Source organism: Adiantum capillus-veneris, chromosome 16 (genome assembly GCF_014529385.1).
Source record: "Adiantum capillus-veneris isolate H3 chromosome 16, ASM1452938v2, whole genome shotgun sequence".
Taxonomy (NCBI): Eukaryota; Viridiplantae; Streptophyta; class Polypodiopsida; order Polypodiales; family Pteridaceae; genus Adiantum; species Adiantum capillus-veneris.
The window spans coordinates 8279167-8299653 of record NC_140946.1 but is presented as its reverse complement, the minus strand read 5'-3'; the positions used below and the strand labels follow the sequence as shown (position 1 = coordinate 8299653).

General features: G+C 45.8%; 1 protein-coding gene across 1 annotated transcript; it reads left to right on the top strand.

Annotated features, from left to right (window-relative positions):
• Positions 1-609: 609 nt before the first annotated feature.
• On the top strand, positions 610-20428 carry LOC147438521 (serine/threonine-protein kinase STY17-like). Its single transcript, XM_086484618.1, has 3 exons — positions 610-1355; positions 1651-1783; positions 19521-20428. The coding sequence occupies exons 1-3, from the start codon at positions 778-780 to the stop codon at positions 19830-19832; spliced, it is 1023 nt and encodes a 340-aa protein (XP_086340744.1). The 5' UTR covers positions 610-777; the 3' UTR covers positions 19833-20428.
• The last annotated feature ends 59 nt before the right edge of the window (positions 20429-20487 follow it).

Genomic DNA, 20487 nt, shown 5'->3' with positions numbered 1-20487 from the left:
TATAATGGGGGGAGGGATTCCGCCCCTCCTCCCTGCCACGCGTCAGAACTTGCTTCATCCGACAGGTGTGGCCTGCACTCCGAGTGCACAACGATCAGAGAGAGAGAGAGAGAGAGAGAGAGAGAGAGAGAGAGAGAGAGAGAGAGAGAGAGAGAGAGAGCCAACCTGTGCGAAATCCGAGAAAGAGGCGGGCGGAGCCGACCACACTAGTATAGTATAGATGGGAGAGCTTCTCGCACCTCCGCGACCAACTTTGGGCTGTAATTTTGCAAGATTCTCTTCAGCCAGTCATGACTAGGCTATCCAAATTGCACGACAGACATAAAAGTTGCGATGGGATGCCTTTTTGTCAGGTCAGCCAAATGGGGATGACGACTCTGACTCAGACTTTCTGCCTAATGGACAGTCAGGTTTAGGTCCCGTTACGATGAATGTGGACGAGTTTTGTGCATGTGAGTCGGTGACTTGGCGTGGCTGGCAACGTGGCATGCCGGTTTGATGTGGGCCCACATTCCCCACCTAACAGACCTCACGGACTCTTACTTTTCTCCTCCCCGGGCCTCCTCACATCGCACACATGGCGCGCTACTTTGGGTGTTATCTAAAAAGTATAGACAGTGACTTTCTCTGTTCCTCAAGGGCCATTGCCCTTCTAAAGTAACACATTGTTCGCCCTGGAGGATCCAAGCGAGCCCAATTTTGATTGAATCGTTAACGAGAATCTAAAACCTATTTCCCTGCAACTCTGCTGGATCATTCCCTCTCGACCACTTTTACATGGGCAGTGACCAGCAGGAGGTGACTGGCAATACCAACAATAACGGCTCTATCTACAGAATTCTGTTTGATGGCAAGCAATGCCAGGTAGCTGCAGCGAAAGCTTTGCTGAGCATTTATTTGATAGAAAGCAAGGACTTGGAGATTGGGGAGTCTGTGGGCCTGGGCTCTTCAGGGGAAGTATACAAGGGCCTCTACAAAGGCCAAGATGTAGCTGTCAAAGTGCTGAAAGGAACAGTGAGCACCAGCCGCAACAATGAGCTTAGAAGCAAATCTGACAGCGATTTCCCTACAGCCGAGAGTGACGGGGAGGGCTTTCGGACTAAAATCGAAGGTCAATTTCGCCGCGAAGTACTTAGTCTTATTTCGTGTCCACACAAAAACATCCTCAAAATCTATGGAGTCTGTCTCTCCCCCCAACTTGGCATCTGCATTGTCACCAAGTTCATGCGAGGTGGCACTCTCTTACATTATCTCCAACAAAGAACCACAGGCTTGAGACTTTCCGAGATACTGAAGCTTGCCAAAGATGTTGCCAAGGGAATGGAGTATTTGCACTCCAGGGGGATTGTTCACATGTATGTTATCCCTCTCCCGTTCTGGTTTTGGTTGAAATTTATTATGGTAAAATTCATGCTGTTTATTGCCAGCTTGTAGTTAATCTCTCATTTGCTTGGTCATTAAAACGATTGGTGGGTTGTTTTGGAGGCAGAGCATTGGTGAACTCTTGTTTCAAACTTGTCACTCACACCACATATTGGCACTCCTACTTTGGAGGGTTTTAAACTTTCAAAACAGACCCTGAATTGGATGTAACTCACATTATTTTTGGTATATGCTTCTGTATTGATGGCAGGGGCTCAAATTTTGCAGGGACTTGAAGACAGCCAATGTGTTTCTTGATGAGGAAGGAAATGCGGTGATAGGAGATTTAGGGGTGGCAAGGCTTGTGAATGAGGAGGGGGAGGATCGGGAAATCGGATCTTACCGATGGATGGCGCCAGAGGTATTGTTTTTGCCTTAGTAACCTTGTTGCATTAAAGCTTATTAGGATTGTTGAATGGGCCTTCAAGCCGATTCTGGCCTTTTAATCTGGCTGAGGATGCTGGGTTGCTCTAGCAGAATGGGGTTTGAATTTCTAGTTTGACCACATTTTTGATTCATCAATTTTCCTAAATTTTGCTACTTCATGCATTGTGAATGCAAGAAATGTAGTTTACATACCATATGATTTTTTGTTGATGCTTCTTTAAGTGCTAGGCTTCATTGTGGCTGAGTCTGCCCTACGTCTCTAGCATCTCTAGAGTTATGATAGTAACGGAGTTCGCAGATCTTTGTATTAGTGTATGCTTATGTGTGTGTGGTCACTGGTGTGGGAGCATATATTAGCATATATTGGTACTTACTATTGGGCATTGACGACGCTAGTGGGGATGTCATAGTATATAGTCATTACTTTGCATGATGGAGCTGATGGTTATATTGCTGAGCCTATGCCTTGCACTTGCCTCTAAGGGTCAACCTGGCCTTATTCTGGATTTATTAAGGTATGTTTTTTAGTCATATAGCAGACATGCATGGTTCACATTGCGAAGTTTTTGTTCGACTTACGACCAGTTGATTTTGTGTTAATTCTTTGCCCTATCAGCTACCTTATCTTTGTGCTAATTTTTCTTGTTTAATTTTTTTTTTAGTGCTAGGCTTCGTAATGGCTGAGTTTGCTGTGCTTCTCTAGAGTTATGACAGAAACTCAGTACACAGATCTTTCTAGTGTGTGTGTGTGTAGGAGCATATATTCGTACTATAGGGCACTGACCACGGTAGTGGGGAATCGGGATTCCTTAGTATTTAGTCAATACTATGCATGATGGAGTTGATGGTTACCTTGTCTTGTGGATGGCTACGGTGACTCTATGCCTTGCACTTTCCTTTCAAGGGTGAATCTAGGCTTATCTCGGATTCATCTAGGTATGTTGTCTAGTCGCATAGCAGACATGCAGATTGCATGTTGTGAAGTTTTCGTCCAAGTTATGACTAGTTGATTTTGTGTTAATTCTTCTATATTTTTTGGCATTCAACAAAAGAGGCCTTTGGTACACACACATAATCGAATAGCATGCATTGGAAGAAGCTCAACCGAGCCCATTAGTGTCCTAGACTCAAATTAGATTATTGAGCTTTGGTAAGAGAATGGCAGGAAATCAATATGTTTGGCATTTTTTGATTTTGAATGGTTCATATGAATCTCTGCTAGGATTTGAAATTTCCTCAGAATGGCAGGGACTCCAGTCCATTGTTTTAGTTAAGAAATCCATACATGAGTTAACAAGTGTTGAATACACAAGAGTGTTAACTATGAGCATGTATGTCTCGTACCATGTTAACCAGGTGTGTACACAGGAAAAGGTTGATAGCCGTGATACGGTGTCCACGAAGTGCTGTATACACTAATGGATTGATATTCATGCAAAGGAGGACGTTCGCGATTTCAAGAGGGGCGTATGTCACGAGTCTGTGGCAACTTTACTTGTTGATTTCTTTTTGGGGGAATTTTATTTGACTTGCTTTAAAGCACCCCTTTGGAAATGTCAATGCCCGAGTTTCATGGTGTGAGGCAGACAGTGAGAGTCTAGGCCATACGGCCAGTGAGCACTAAAGTTGTGCAAATGGACTAAGGCTAGCCACGGTGGGGCTACGAGTGTAAATCACCTGATAGCTAGCCGACATTGCATTTTCCAATGTGGTTCCAGTGTTGATTGATGGTTAGATGACCAGTGTGAGTGCCGTGGAAGCATCTCCTAAAATTTAGGGACCTGCTATTTTGGGCTGTGAAATGTGTTCGCGTCATTAGCTCTGGAATGACAAGGGGAACATTTTATTGCTCTGTTGCCAAGTCAACTGACGCACCAGTTGAGATATTTTTAGCCAAGTTGGCCAAAGTTGGAAACTGGGCGAGGTGTCAGCTCGTGAGCAATTCTGCCACTTTGGGAGAGCTGGGCGAGTTGTTTATCAGCAAAAGGGGCACCATTTTCAGCCATAGGCGGATTGCAACAGGTTAAGAGCTATGGAGTGCTTCCTTTCCCTCTTATGTACAGTGCGGTGCCAGCAGTGATGCCCTGCACGCTACGCACTGCTCTCTCTCTCTCTCTCTCTCTCTCTCTCTCTCTCTCTCTCTCTCTATGAGCAGTATGTTATGCCCCTCTAGTGGGCTTTTCATTTGACCAATGTACAGTTGTGTGGGTTCATGCTCGATTGCCGAGGCAAGAGCCTCTTGCACAGGTACTGGATTAGCTAGCGGCTAATCCCCCGTAGGTACAAGTGAATTTGGAGAGGTTTCACGTGCGAAATTCGTCCGATTCAAAGGGCAAGTAGCTCTATAGGTGCGGGAGCTCGAGGATTTGCTACGGATGCGACCGGCACGCGAAACAGAGCCCGAAACAGGGAATTACAGCCTGCTGTGTATTTTTTCCCTAATACCCCTAGGAGGTTTGGGGACGCGAGGGGACCGCTGTAGAGGTGATCTGGCGCATTTACGGGGCAGAAAACAGAGAATTCAGCGTGCTGCAGATTCTCGCCAGGTTTTGCAAAGGGTCCCGTATGCGTCGGGAAAGTCATCTAATGCGTAGGGATACTGATTGTGAGGGGTCCTATTACAGTTATGTTGCCGAAATCGGGCCAGAACAGATGGAATTCAGCCCAGATTGTGCGGGGCAGATTGTAGGGAACCACAACTTTTAGTCCCTCTCTTAAAGAATAAAGAAATACAGAAAGGGGCGCCAACCTTTGGGGCCTACAGGTGTCGCTGTCTGCTTGGAAGCATTCTAGCTTCCTGGCCGTGCTATTTGTCTTGAAGTGTAATTTAGTCCCAGTTTACAGGTTCCTTTTAAGTCATTGCTTTGTGTCGTAAAGTCAAGTGTTGAAGAATTGGGTGAAAGCTAACGTCCACCGCCCTACGGGCCGGTTTCATGTCGTGTCTGATTCTCGACTTGGGGTGCCCAAGCTTGTGACAGATTTGTTGGCGCTTGGGCTGAAAACAGAAAACGCTTGCAGATTTGCAACCTTTTGCTAGCGCTAGGGCTGCAAACAAAAAACGTTGGCTGCTCTGTTACTGTCACAAACTGCTGACGTGTCAAGTCAATGAAGAGCAGAGCCAACCTTCTGATCATGGACGAGGAGCCTAAACCCTAAGAAGAACAAGCAACAATAGAAGAAGAAGTCCTACCAACTTATGGTACCCCGTCCAATGGGGCCCAAGAGACATCAAGGAATTAAAATAAAGCAAGACCCACACACACACAGCCCGGATTTTCCGCTAATTGCTGACGTGGAAGAACTGAATAGATTTCCGCAAAACGCGTTGATAGTGCTTAGTGGCAGTTGTACGGATTTCCGCAAAACGCGCCGACAGATTTTTGGGTACTGCTTTTGGACCAGATGCTTTTGAGTTTGAAGGCTTTTCATGTAAACTGCTTTTGGGCCTAGGTCCTTTAAATATGAGGCCATGGGCTCATTCTCTGGCATGCTTCCTGTAGAAGGTGCAGAGTCTGGAGTACCGGCTTGTACTGAGTTGATGCAATATAAAGATATACCGAAAGGGGTGCCAAGCTTTGGGGCCAATACTCTCTAGGGTGAAATTCCACCACTCCGTGTCGCGTGTTCTCTCTCTATCAGTTCAGTTGTTATTGAAGTGCTAAAAGTCTGTTCAATCTGTTCTTTTCTATTGGCACGTGGTGCTCGTGTTGTGACAGTGGTATCAGAGTATCAGGCATGTGCTTTTCTGAAAGCATACCGGTCCTACAAAAGAGCAGACAAAGCAAACCAGAGACTACTGGAAATTGTTATTTGAAGTATCTTCGGGTCCCGACCATGGACTCAATAGTCACTTTCACCCTTACTTCATCGTGCATCGGGCGCGCTCCCGTCTTCATCGCTCTGTCTTACAGGGCATAAGCCATAAAGAACCCAAGACGTGGAATTCATGGATTCAACAGAATATTTGCAGTTTCTGCTCGAAGAGCTTCACTACATTCTTTTGCGGCATCCTCAGAAGAATCTTCCGATGTTGCAAAGTTTTCAACAATTTTTGAACTACATGTTACCCCCTCTGATGCCCCAGGTGGTACCTCCTCTGTCACTAGAAAGTACGAGAGCTTCCAAATGACAACCTTCTCAGCCGTTTGTTGCGATCAGGGAGTCTTCAGAACTATGGTGCAGCCATATGACCCTGATCCAATGCAACCGCCTTTGCCACTGCCATTGCCCCCACCTCCACCACCGCCACCGCCGCCACCAGGCTACAATGGTTGGAGCCAATATGGATACCCTTATTATCCATACCCGGGATGTGCGCCTAACCAACCCAAAGATTTCAAAGATGGCGGCACGACAGTCAAATTTTTCACCTTTTCCGGGGTGAAAGATCGCAAGAAAGCATTGCAATTCCTACAATAATTCGACAACATCTATGCTTTGGGAACTATACAGAAGAATCCAAGATTTCTCGAGCAGCGGGATTTCTTAAAGATAATGCTTATGCAATGGTGAAGTTCAATCGCGACATTACCGCATGCTCCAAGGACCTGGCAAGCTTTCAAGACAGTTTTTGCACGTAGTTACATGACTTTGATGTTTGAAGTCCGGATTTTGGCAGAGTGGGGCAACTTGAAAATGCTTGCCACCGAAACCATGGACGACTATAACCAAAGGTTTCTCGACGTATACCTTCCGGTGTCCTTCTTTAAGTTCATTTCCTTGGAGGATCAGTGCGAGCGCTACACGATTGGACTACCGTCATCATTGCAGGGATATTCTCTCTCCAAGAAAGCCTCTACCATGCAAGAGCTTATGGACCTTGCCGCGGTCAGCTACAAGCTCATGAAGGGAAAGTTGGAGTTTACCACAGAAGAACCTCCGGCCACTAACCAAAACTCCCGGCAACAACGAACAAATTCTCGGGAATCCCGTGAAAACCAACCTCAACGGCCTCGTCTGACACACCGTCAACGAGACGCCTTGTTACAAGAAGGCAGATGCTTTGAATGTTTCCAAGCAGGGCATACGTTCAATACACGTCCTTAGCGTGCCTCGACGTCCTCAGTGCAACCTTCTGCTCCCACGTCAGACGGATTCTCGGGGCCACCTTCGGCCAAGAGGGCTAGACCTTCTATTGGACTAGTACCCCATATTTATGATATACACCTCGAGAGTTTTAATGAATTATGTAGAGCTTATGGAAAAGTCAACGGCTTGAAAGCCTTTATTTTCTTTGACCTCGGAGCTATGGAGAACATCATCCATACAGAATTCTTGAAGCAGATGCACTTTGATTATGATGCAGAGGGTCGAGAAATTGAAGCTGAGCTAGTCACGGGGCAAACTCAAAAAGTGGTACCGCTCATGGATGCTCTTCCAGTGACTATACAAGATTTCCACATTATTAAGTTGGGCAATTGCGATGTTCTCTTGGGCATGCCTTGGCACGACAAGAATGATACAACTCTCCAGGTTCGGAACCGAACCATCAACGTGATGCACAAGGGCAAGCCAGTTGTCCTCAAAGTTCGGTTGTCCAAACAAAGCCCTGAATGACCTCTCTAGTTGTTTTCTAGTTAGATACTTTTGAACATTGTTTGAGAAAGTATTGTTTGAAATGGATGCTATCTGTCTTAAACTTGTCTTGGTGCCGATTTGAATTGTTTGACTTTGGTTTTAAATACTCGTTTCAGTGGTTGGTGATTTTCCTCCCGAGTGGAGAAGTGAGAAATACTGTTTTGGTATTGTTTGAACCTTGGAACGACGTAGGACGATGCCTAGGGAGCGTTTTGTTGTATGTTTGAAAACCTCGGAACGACGCAGGCCGATGTTTGGGGAGCGTTCTGTTGTATGCTACAAAAACTCCGAACGACGTAGGCCGACGCGTGGGGAGCGTTTGGTTGTATGCTTGAACCTCCAAGCGACGCAGATTGCGGTCTGAGGAGCATTTGGTTGTACAGTCCTCTGAGCTCATGGCCCGGACCTTTTTGGGTTATTTGCGGGGGGAGTGACGAGGTAGTCGTTGAGTAGCTTCATACCGCATACCGTTTGTCTCGGGGGCGTTGTTTGTTGTGTCTTGGTCCAAACTATTGAATATTCCTAACTGGATGAGATTACCTGGGTATGTAATTTTAGTGCATCAAGAGTCAAAACACCTGTGGAAGATCAGTGCGGTTTGGGCGTGATGGCTAATTTTACTAGCCAGCATATCAAGAGTTCTGAACTGGATGAAAGGAGAAGCCAACTCCTTGATCAAAAGAGCCGGGAAGAGAAGCCAACTCCTTAACAAAAAAATAGCAAATTGATTGTCCATCGAAACGACCCTCGGAATTTTTTTAAAAAGCTAACTTGAGTTGTTTTGCAGATATGCTGTAATCCGCGGACGATTACTCTCTTTCAAGAAGGGGGGATGTCTCAAACTGCTGACGTGTCAAGTCAGTGAAGAGCAGAGCCAATCTTCAGATCACCGCCGAGGGGCCTAAACCCTAAGAAGAACAAGCAACGACAGAAGAAGAAGTCCTACCAACTTATGGGACCCCGTCCGATGGGGCCCAAGAGACATCAAGGAATTAAAATAAAGCAAGATCCACACACAGACGCAGCTCGGATTTTTTGCTGATTGCTGACGTGGCAGAACTATACGGATTTTTGCAAAACGCGCTGATAGTACCGACGTGGCGGATTTCCGCAAAACGCGTTGACAGTGTTGACGTGGCAATTGTGCGGATTTCTGCAAAATGCGCTGGCAAATGCTTTTGGACCAAATGCTTTTGAGTTTGAATGCTTTTCATGTAAACTGCTTTTGGGCCTAGGGCCTTTAAATATGAGGCCATAGGCTCATTCTCTGGCATGCTTCTTGTAGAAGGTGCAGAGTCTGGAGTACCGGCTTGTACTGAGCTGATGCAATATAAAGAAATTTGGAGCCAATACTCTCTGGGGTGGAATTCCGCCACTCCGTGTCGCATGTTGTCTCTCTCTTTTAGTTTAGTCCTTGAATCTGCAACTTGCAACTTTTGTTGGAAAAGCTAGCAGATGGTTCCCTTTATAGGTGAGGTATGAGGCTTATAAACTTTATTAGGCTTGGGTAGGGCAGCTGTCCACCAGGTTTCCCAAAAAAATTCATTTAATAAACTAGAATGGGGGTCAAAATTGGGTGCAAATTGCACACATCTGCCGATCCGAGAATCTGATGGACGCGCGGATTGGGACGTCGAGTTCCTCCAACCTAAAACTATATGCTCGTCATGCCAGATGCCCACCGTTTGTAATAACATGTGTCAAAACGTGTATACAAACCATTTATGCAAGAGGGTTCCAAAACTGGAAACCTAATCTAATGGACTTGTCTAGACATGCAGGTCCTGCGAACAGGCTCACAAAATTGCTGGTACTAATCCTCCTAGGATTCTAGACATCCCTATCTAGGAAGAAGGGGAAAATTGGCTCTGGAAGTCGATGAAGCATGTCCACGTGGCACACTTAGCCATGTGCACGTGACAATCAGTAGCAGTCGTAGTTGTGTGCACCTCGGGTCTATCGAGTTGGCATGTCAGTTCTATGCCGGATCACCCTTGGTCACTTGCTGATAACAATCTGCTCAAATAACAATTTCCAGTAGTCTCTGGTTTGCTTTGTCTGCTCTTTTGGTGCCGGATGTGGCTGATTTGGTGCCGTTTTGGACATGGTTGAGAGAGAAGAAGCTTGCTGTTTTTTCCTTTTTTTCACCAAGTTGGGGGCAGTTTTGAGTATGTGGAGGCCTTGGATCCTCATCTACGACCTCCCCGTCTTTACCCTTGCTTACCTCCACCTCCCTTCACCAAGGGAAACCAGATGGGGGCTTGAGGATGTGTAGCAGTGGTGGAGTGCTTTGGATTTCCCAGATGGAGTCATGTTACCGTGCCTTCCCGCAAGGGGAGCAAGCATGCGGTTGTTGGATCCAGAGGGGGAGTTATTCATTTCCAACTTCTTTTTCAGAGTGTGTGTGGACAGCAGTAGGATCTTCTTCCTCACTTCTAGAGGAGGTTTCTATGGCTGTGTTTTCTTCGAGGAGATGGATTGACAGATTTGCTCTCTCTTTCGTAAATGCACGTCCTTCTTTGAATTGTTCGACGGAGCTACCTATCCGATGGGTAGTAGGTTGATGCTTCTGTTGCTGTTGCTTTTCTTATTTTTAATGATTAATTTTTTTAAAGGATATTTTATTGTGTGCACTAAGAACTGTTAAAATATTGTAGCTAGAGGAACTGCCATCAAGAACGGACAACTCTGATGTGTCATTTGATGGGTGACGGTAAACATCGCGAAGGAGTTTCCGTAAGTTCGGTGGAAAGGGCCGGGTTAAGAGTGCCTTTGATACGTCACAGGATGGGTGACGGGTGCATCAGAAAGGGGGCATTCCGTAGGCTAAGGAGGAAATCCGAACTGAGTAAGAAAATACGCGTAAGAACGCAAGCACAAGAATAAAGATGGATTCAATGAAGCTTTTTACGAAAAGCAGGAACATTCGCGGGAGGGCAGATGCTTTCCCGCGAGGAGTCTGTGTCTGCATTGCATCTTTGCCGTGTTCTGCACCTGGGGACGCCTGGAATGTGTTCGTGTAGCATTGTTTTCACTAACTGAGTGAGTTTTTAAAGTTTGAACAGGTTCACACTTTATTTTATAAAGTGGCCGGTTACTTTTAAGTGACCAACCCTTTTATTAATAAAATAAAGCAAGGCTCTCTAAAAATCCAGCGCTAATAAAGCTACGCAGGCTGAAAATCAGCGATCTCTCTCTCTCTCTCTCTCTCTCTCTCCTCTCTCTAGAAAACGCAGATTCAACGATCTCTCTCTCTCCTCTCTCTAGGGGTGCCAGGGTCTTGCTTTTCGGCTCTATTCCCGCCGGGTGCCAGGCCCTATAAAGTAGCAGCCAGCGTTCGAGTTTTATACACGCGCCGGAAGCAGCAGAAGGAGCTAGCGCTGGGATTCTGGAGCAAGTGTTGGCGACGGAAATTGCAAGTGTTCGTGTGACGATTGAGTACGGAGGTCGCTTCTCCGAGCAAGGAGCGATAGGTATAAGGTGTTGGTACGCATTGAGAATTATTGCTTTGTGTGGTTTGTTTTGCAGGAATCTCCCATCTTACGGGAAAGCCCCTCACGGGAAGTACGGCTTCACGCCCAAGTCCCTTACGGGAAAGTACGGCTTCGCGCCTAAGTCCCTTATGGGAAGGAACGGCCTTGTGCCTAAGCCCTTTACGGGAAAGCACGACCTTCGGGTCTAAGATTACAGAACGGAGGGGTTTCCTCGGGTTCTCGTGCTTGTATAAGAATTCTCCCTGAATAAAGAATACTCTTGACGGGGGGGGACCAGCCCATCTTCTGGTCCCCCAATACTGTGTCGATCTTCTCCCTTCTCTCACTTTTGCAAAGTATTTTATTTTTCAGATTTCTAAGTGCTCGTGTACTCTCCCGTTTTGTGACAGTGGTATCAGAGCTTGGACTCCTCTCTTTCTCTGCAAAGAAGGACGATTCCGGGAAGAACGGGAAGAACCATGTTGGGCCAAGGAAGAAGCGTTGAAGAGGAGCTTCAACAAGTGCAAGCTCAGCTTGTGGATTTGCAACAAATCTTACTATTGCCAGATGTCCAAAAGCTCTTGGGCGGAATGAAGAAAACGAATGGAACCGATGCAGCCAGGCATCCAGACCACACTGTTGGCATGAGACCATAGGAGGAAAGAGAAGAAGAACGTGCCGAGGTGCACAAAGGATCTTGGGATCGGAATGAACGGCCTATTCCAAGGAAATTCCAGGAAAAAGCGCTCTCTTTGCTAGACGAGAGCAAGGACATCTCTATCTCATCTCCATCCTACTCTCCTGATTATACTTCTACTTCTCGATCATCTCGTCAGAAGAAGGAAGCCGCTACTACGACTACCCTACATCAACCTAAAGACAAGCCTCGATTCAAGAAGCATGGTCGCAAGTCTCAACATCGCATGAGAGTCTTCAAATCGGGCGACAAGGACATCAAGTTCGAAACCTACAACGGACGGAGAGACATCTCCAAAGCACTATCCTTCATCCGACAGTTTGAAGTCGACTTTACCAATGGGCACTTCAGAGAAAGATCCAAATTACGCCATGTGGGGATGCACCTCAAGGAAACGGCAAGTAATTGGTGGTTAGCCAAGATTCTGGAAGGTTCTCAAGCCAGAACTTGGGAGAGCTTCAAATCTGAATTTTATGAACAATTTCTTCCACCTGACTTCAAGCAGGACATACGGAAGGAATGGGACTGGCTTGCCCAGAAGGAACATGAAAGAGTAACGACCTATGTGGACAAGTATTGGTCGGTTCTTTTGAAGATCACTCCCTTCATGAAGATTGCCGACGAGGAAAAGAAACGAAAGTTCGAAGCGGGTCTTCAACCGCAGCTTCGAAAGAGTATGAAAGTGTATTCGCATGATACTCTTCAGAGGATGATGGAGTCAGCAATCATTGCTGAGGATTTGCACTCAACTGGGACGCCCAGAAAAATGGAGCATAGCACTTACCGTGCAAGACAAAGAGGGGTCTACGATGACCAAGGGGGCCAAGGAAGAAAATGTCCTCCATCTAGGGACTATGATCATTCTAAGAAGCCAGAGGGCAATGGCAAGCGAACTAAGTATCTTTCTCCTACTCAACTTCAAACTTTCAGAGAGGAAGGAAGATGCTTCTACTGTGGCGATAAAGGACATATGAAACCGGATTGCCCGCTAAAGCAGCAACGGCAAGAACAAGCTTCTACGAGGCAAGAGAAAGCAAGGAAGGAACCCGCACCACCAAGCTCGAACTCAATTCCAGATGTTCAAGGAAACAGAGAAACGGAGAAAGGGAAGCGTCAACTTCTGAAGGGCTGGGGATCTTTGAACAACCAGCGAGTACTGATTCTTTATGATCCAAGATCCACGGATAACTTCATCTCCCTGGATACTGCGGAACGATTGTGCCTCACACCGGCTCAGCTTGGCACACCGGTTACATTCGGATCGGCATTCGAGGGGTTGACAACCAATGCAACTCCCGTGCAAGGACAGCTCAATCTTCGGATTGGGGAGTACAAGGACCGCGAATCATTTTTGATGGCACCCATCGAGGGATGTGATATCATCTTGGGTATGCCATGGCACTTCCACATGACACCTATTCCTGATTATGTGGAAAAGACCCTCACTTTGATCATGGGGGTAAGAAAATGCTGATGAAGGAGATTGGCAGTTCCCAATTGTAAGCCATATCTCCATTAAGAAAGAAATGAAGAAGTGTGTTTCTGCTTACTTGATTTTTGCACGTGAGAAGGATAAAACTAGTAGGGACTCTCTCTCTAGTCTGGAAATAAAGCGTCTTCAATTTATTGAAAAGTACAAAGATTGTTTCACGGAAACACTTCCTGATGAACTCCCTCCGGTATGCCTGGAAGATCACCACATAGATCTCATACCGGGTAGCTCGCCTCCCAATCAACCCCCTTATCGCATGAGTCTTGCTCAGCAAGAGGAAATTCTGAAGCAAGTCAACGAGCTTCTATAGAAAGGGTTAGTACGGCCAAGTGCTTCACCCTACTGCTCTCCAGTTCTACTGGTGCAAAAGAAAGATGGTACGTTTCGAATGTGCATAGACTATAGGTCTTTAAACAAGATCACGGTCAAGAATCGCTTTCCGATCCCTCGGATTGATGATATACTTGATAAGTTGCAGGGTGCAAGTGTCTTTAGTCGCATAGACTTAAAGAGTGGGTATCATCAGATATGGATCGCCCCTGAGGATGTCCATAAGACTGCTTTCCGCACAACCTTTGGACTATATGAATTTTTGGTAATGCCTTTCAGCTTGACCAATGCTCCTGCGACGTTCAATCGCATGATGGACCGCATTTTCAGCCCGTATCGAGCTTTTACGGGAGTATTCTTTGACGACATACTCATCTTCTCTAAGTCAGAAGAGGAACATCGGAAGCACTTGGACTTAGTGTTTCATTTATTGCGAAAGCATGAGTTGCATGTGAATGCAAAGAAGAGCGAGTTCTTCCTCTCAGAGATACACTATCTCGGCCATGTAGTCTCTCACAATCAAGTGAGTATGGATCCTGCCAAGATCCGAGTGGTAGAGGATTCGCCTATTCCCACTACGGTACATGATGTACGTAGCTTCCTGAGATTATGTTCGTATTATCGAAGGTTTGTCCGAGGATTTTCTCATGTAGCAGGACCACTTCATGATTTGACAAAGAAGAAGATTCCTTTCAGATGGGGATCGAGACAAGGAGCTTTTGATCGGCTCAAGTACTTGCTAAGCCATGGACCTATTTTGATAGTGCCTGACTTAAGAAAACCATTTGAGGTCCACTGCGATGCTTCAGGCGATTGCATCGGAGCAGTGTTAAACCAAGAAGGCCATGCAATGGCCTACGAAAGCAGACGGCTTAAGGATGCAGAGTTGCATGCATCAATCTACGAAAAGGAACTCACGGTTGTGATTCACGCCTTATCCAACTGGAAGCACTATCTTCTAGGAGCGGATTTTGTGATCAAGACTGATCACCAGAGTTTGCGATATTTTCTTACGCAAAGGAAACTACCTGAGAAGCAGATGAGATGGGCAAACTTTTTGTCTATGTTTCACTTCCAGATCCTTCACACTGCTGGGAGTAAGAATGTGGTCGCGGACGCATTGTCTAGGCGGCCAAGGGTGAACGCTATCACTTCAGTGTATCACCAAGAATTAGAAGCACTACCAGATTTGTATCCGAATGATCCAGATTCCTCCACCATTTGGGGAAAGCTACATCGTGGAGAGAATGAGTTTCCCTATTCCATTGGGGACGGTTATCTCTACCACCATCAGGCCATATGTGTGGCGGAACCATTAAGAAAGAAGATCATAGATTAAGCACACGCTTTGCCTTATGCGGGTCATCGGGGTATCCTCCCTACGACCTTAGCAAGGGAAAGATATTTCTTTTGGCCTAGCCTTAAAGCAGACATTGATAAGTATGTCAGGGAATGCTTGGTTTGCCAAAAAGTGAAGTATGATTGTCATAAGACGCCTGGGTTGCTACAACCATTGCTTGTGCCTAATGAACCTTGGGAAAGTATTGCCATGGACTTCATCATGGACCTCCCTAGAACTCAGACTCGAAATGACGCGATCTGGACCATTGTGGACAGGTTTAGCAAGCAAGCACACTTTATACCAGTCAAGAAAACGATCAAAGCAGATCATATGGCTAGGGTCTTTCTGGCACAGATCTGTAAGCATCATGGAATGCCTAAGTCTATTGTGAGTGATCGATATCCTCGCATGAGAGGAAATTTTTGGCGTGCTTTGATGGATAATCTTGGTATGAAGCTGAATTTTTCATCTGCCTACCATCCTCAAACGGACGGGCAAAGTGAGATAGCCAATTCCACAGTATTGGATATGTTAAAAGCTTATGTGTCAGACCGGCAATCTGACTGGGAGAAATATTTGCCTCTTGTCGAGTATGCGTATAACAATACCATACACTCATCGACGGGGAAAGCACCTTTTGAGATTCTCTATGGTAAGCCTTTGCTTCCACCGATCCTTTTAACTAAGGATAAGATCTTTGTAGCAGATGAATTTGTTCGGGATTTGGACAGCCTACGGGCAAGTTAGGAGAGCTATTCTACGCTCTCAAGAAAAGCATAAGAAAGCTGCAGACAAGCACAGGAGGAATCTAGACTTAACAGTCGGACAATTAGTCTTACTCAAGTTTGAGAAGGCAAGACTTAAGAAACAAGCGTCTCATAAGGGGAAGGTGGTAAAACTTTCTACCCGTTATTATGGGCCGTTTAAGATCATTGAGCGAGTGAATGATGTCACCTTTCGATTAGAGCTACCGCCTAATTGGAGGATCCATAATGCTTTCCATGTCAGTTTACTCCGGCCGTATGTGGGACTGCCTCCGAGCCAGCCTAGTGCTGAGGAACCTCCTGAGGTTGAGGAAATAGAAGAAATACTCCAACCGGAGCAGATAGTAAGTCATCAGGAGCGGCCTCTCAAGTCCGGAAAAATAACACGGAAGTATTTGGTTAAGTTTAAGAACTATTCGAATCTTGATGCTCAGTGGATGACGCAGGAGGAATTAGCAGCTTATCTAGAGGTATATGTCCAAGCACTACAGTTGAGGTCAAGTGTTTAGAAGCCAGAGGGATGTTGCTAATTGGACTATTTTCTTATTTTTAATGATTAATTTTTTTAAAGGATATTTTATTGTGTGCACTAAGAACTGTTAAAATATTGTAGCTAGAGGAACTGCCATCAAGAACGGACAACTCTGATGTGTCATTTGATGGGTGACGGTAAACATCGCAAAGGAGTTTCCGTAAGTTCGGTGGAAAGGGCCGGGTTAAGAGTGCCTCTGATACGTCACAGGATGGGTGACGGGTGCATCAGAAAGGGGGCATTCCGTAGGCTAAGGAGGAAATCCGAACTGAGTAAGAAAATACGCGTAAGAACGCAAGCACAAGAATAAAGATGGGTTCAATGAAGCTTTTTACGAAAAGCAGGAACATTCGCGGGAGGGCAGATGCTTTCCCGCGAGGAGTCTGTGTCTGCATTGCATCTTTGCCGTGTTCTGCACCCGGGGACGCCTGGAATGTGTTCGTGTATAGCATTGTTTTCACTAACTGAGTGAGTTTTTAAAGTTTGAACAAGTTCACACTTTATTTTATAAAGTGGCCGGTCACTTTTAAGTGACCAGCCCTTTCATTAAAAAAATAAAGCAAGGCTCTCTAAAAATCCAGCTCTAATAAAGCTACACAGGCTGAAAATCAGCGATCGATCTCTCTCTCTCTCTCTCCTCTCTCTAGGGGCTCCAGGGTCTTGCTTTTTGGCTCTATTCCCGCCGGGTGCCAGGCCCTATAAAGTAGCAGCCAGCGTTCCAGTTTTATACACGCGCCGGAAGCAGCAGAAGGAGCTAGCGCTGGGATTCTAGAGCAAGTGTTGGCGACGGAAATTGCAAGTGTTCGTGTGACGATTGAGTACGGAGGTCGCTTCTCCGAGCAAGGAGCGACAGGTATAAGGTGTTGGTACACATTGAGAATTATTGCTTTGTGTGGTTTGTTTTGCAGGAATCTCCCGTCTTACGGGAAAGCCCCTCACGGGAAGTACGGCTTCACGCCTAAGTCCCTTACGGGAAAGTACGGCTTCGCGCCTAAGTCCCTTACGGGAAGGAACGGCCTTGTGCCTAAGCCCTTTACGGGAAAGCACGACCTTCGGGTCTAAGATTACAGAACGGAGGGGTTTCCTCGGGTTCTCGTGCTTGTATAAGAATTCTCCCTGAATAAAGAATACTCTTGACGGGGGGGGACCAGCCCATCTTCTGGTCCCCCAATACTGTGTCGATCTTCTCCCTTCTCTCACTTTTGCAAAGTATTTTATTTTTCAGATTTCTAAGTGCTCGTGTACGCTCCTGTTTTGTGACCGTTGAACTTTTGTACAGATTGTGGATTATGGATGACAGAGGGGGATCTCTTCCCTTCTTGAAGCAGAGGATGCTCTTTGATTTTCCTTTGTCCATCTAAGGATGGAAGTTCCAGTTCCGGCTTCAGGTAACTCTTGTTCATCTGGTATTCAGCGGTTCAGGTGCATGCCACAGTGCATGTGTTGCAGTTGGCTTTGACAGGCAGAGGGGGATACTTTTATCTCCAGAACCACTTCTTGTTTGATCATCCGACTTTCTTCGATGAGGTTTAGAGGTGGAGCATGTGGTGCCAGACCCTTAGCCAACAATGACAACAATTCAAGGAAGTTTTGATGGAGTTTGGGCCTCTCTTTTCTCCATGTTCTCTTCTTCCGTGGTGGTAGTGTGGCCCTAAAGATTCGGTCACTTCTTTTCTTTTGGGACAGGTTTGCAACCTTTTATGGGTAGTTTTCTAGGTTGATCGACAACAGTTTTGTCGGGATCCTTTCGATGACAATTTGCACGTAGTGTCAATAGTTAGTGGGGGGGCATCTAGTTCAAAATCCCGCAGTCAGCAGCATTTGGATGCTTCGTCCATATATTTCTTTGGAGAGCTCCAACCTTGGGGGCAACGTTTCGGGTGCAGATCTGGCCACGACTGGCTAGTGTAGCAGGTTTTTTTTCCTCGCAGTTTTTTCCCCAGATTTTGGGCATGTTATAGATCAGCCCTAGTGTTCTTTACGGGCTTGTCCCCCGAGCCAGTTCCTTTACTCTTCCTTGGAGTATTGGTATCATGTTGTCTCAACATAAGTACAAAGGACAATTTTGGTGAAGATTTTAAGGAAGCAATTTACAACAGTAGCAGTATATGTGCTCTTCCAAGTTTGTATGAAGTTTGACATATTGTGTTGGATTGTACCTACAGGTTTGATCTTGGCAGATGCAGAGAAGTGGCGGAGTGTCCGGGTAGGCAGGCCTAGATAAGAACCCATCCTTTGTGAGTTGGAGAAAATGCTCTCTGTATGTAGTTTTTTTCATTCCAAGCTCCTGTATAGGCTGTATCCATGTTCTCTAGGTATCCAACTGAAACAGATCCATCGTATAAGTCTAGTGACCTCCCTGAGAGAGAGAGAGAGAGAGAGAGAGAGAGAGAGAGAGGGTGCATCTAGAGAATACTGAAAGGGGGGGAAGGCTCTCCATAGAGAAACCATGTAGCTCAAAGCATGATGCCATCTGTGACACATCCTCTCCAAAGGTCCTAAAGCTGCGTATGTTCTAGTCAGTCTAGAGAGAGAGAGAGAGAGAGAGAGAGAGAGAGAGAGAGAGAGAGAGAGAGAATTCTGCAGATTTTAAAGAGAGAATTTAGCAGATTCTTGTAATAGAAAATTTGTTAGGAGAGAGAATCTGATTTAAAGGTTGAGAGAGAATATCAGCACTCTTTAGAGAATTTAATTATGCTAGTACCAGATAGCTATGCTATAGACGTCCGATGCGGGGCGATCCACTAACATGCTCGAGTAGCGGTGTTGGGGAGATTGGCAAGGGGCAACTAAGGAGAAGCTGCTCTCATAGTGCTAGCTAAGGGGGCCGAGAATCAACGAGGGGAAGGCAGTTATCTGAGAGTGCTGAAAAAGGGAAGAGAGGAGTGGCCCAGCCGATAAGGGAAAGTGCCAAGTGGCACAAGGCATTGCAGCAGAGAAAAGCTCAAGGTTAAGGGTGTTCTCATAACGTAGAAGAGGGAAGCACGAGAGAGAGAGAGAGAGAGAGAGCGTAAACATTTTTGATCTTTCTATGAGGATAACAAATTTATCCTCATATTTAGATGCGTAAAGAGAATTTCAAATTTTGTGAGGGAATTGCCAGATATAAGCTAGGATAGTGTTGCTTTCCTTGAGCATGTAAGCTCAAGGTTTGATACCCAGGCTTTCTTTTAAGGACTTTAGAAGCTGGTTAAAAGGATTTTGGGTATTCTTGTCTGACAAGGTCCAATGCGCACTTTGCCTCTGTTAGTGTCTTTATGGCTGCATCAAGGATGTTGGCTATTCTTACTTGAACAGGGTTGGCACGTCCGAGAATCTAGAAAAGAGCTTAGGATACCAAAGTTGAATGGCCCAAATGGCATCTTTTAGGAACACCAACTTAGGAAGGGAAAAGACCTTTCTGGATATTGATCTCGAAATGCTTGTGCCACGGGGTTTTACTAAAGCATGTGCTATCATGTGAGAGTTGGGTGTATGTTTAAACAGTGGTTTCTCTGATGGCAGGTGTGTGGTGTGGAGTCGGGAAGAGGAGCCAACAATGGAGGGACGGGTTTTAGCTACAAGAGTGATGTGTACAGCTATGGGATATTGGTGTGGGAACTAGTAACATGCAAGATGCCCTTTGCCGATTATAGCCCTGTGCAGGCAGCAGTTGGAGTGGTGATGCATGGTCTGCGTCCACCCATTCCCCCTTCTTGCTTCCCACCCCTCCGCTACCTCATTCAAAAATGTTGGGACCAAAGTCCGGTTGTGCGCCCTCACTTCTCTGATAATCTTGGGATGCTCAATATCATCTCTCAACAGGACTGGTCATAGCCTTTTTCTCATGGAACACTTCTATACACAGCAATGTGTAGCTGCTCACCCATTGCACATCATTCCCCCAACCATTGCTTGCGCTTAAGCAAGTTGCCTTGCTTCAGGCATTGCTTTCTCACTAGTGGCAACATTGCTCGACTGACCGCAGCTAACCGACTTCCTCACCACTTCAGTGCAGCAGCGGGCTTGATACACTTCTGTCTGAGGCAGCTCCGAATAGAAACTCTCCGTTCTCAGGGGCCACATTCTTCATTGATTATTTCCAGAAAGGGGAAAAGCGCCTTGCAAAGCAGTCCACTCAATTCAGAACCTTGTGTAGCCATGGGTTCAAACCCTTGCCACATCATTCAAAGGAGTAGGACAAGACTAACCACACTAGCTTATTCTTAACTCTGGTCTAGGCGCAGTTGTGCAATTGTGTTTGATAAGAAGAGCTCTTCATCCATCATTCATTTATGATCAAATTTTCACGGCTTGTACTCCAAATTGGAAAAAGCATCAAATGTTCTGTATATTTAAAGACGGTTTCTGTAGTTTAATGCCATAGGCATGATTGTTTAAATGCTTTCTGCTCATGTGCAATTTGAGGTGGTCATGTGGTTTAAGGTGATGAATGTCAATCCACCAAAAGTGAAATCTATCATTGAAACTC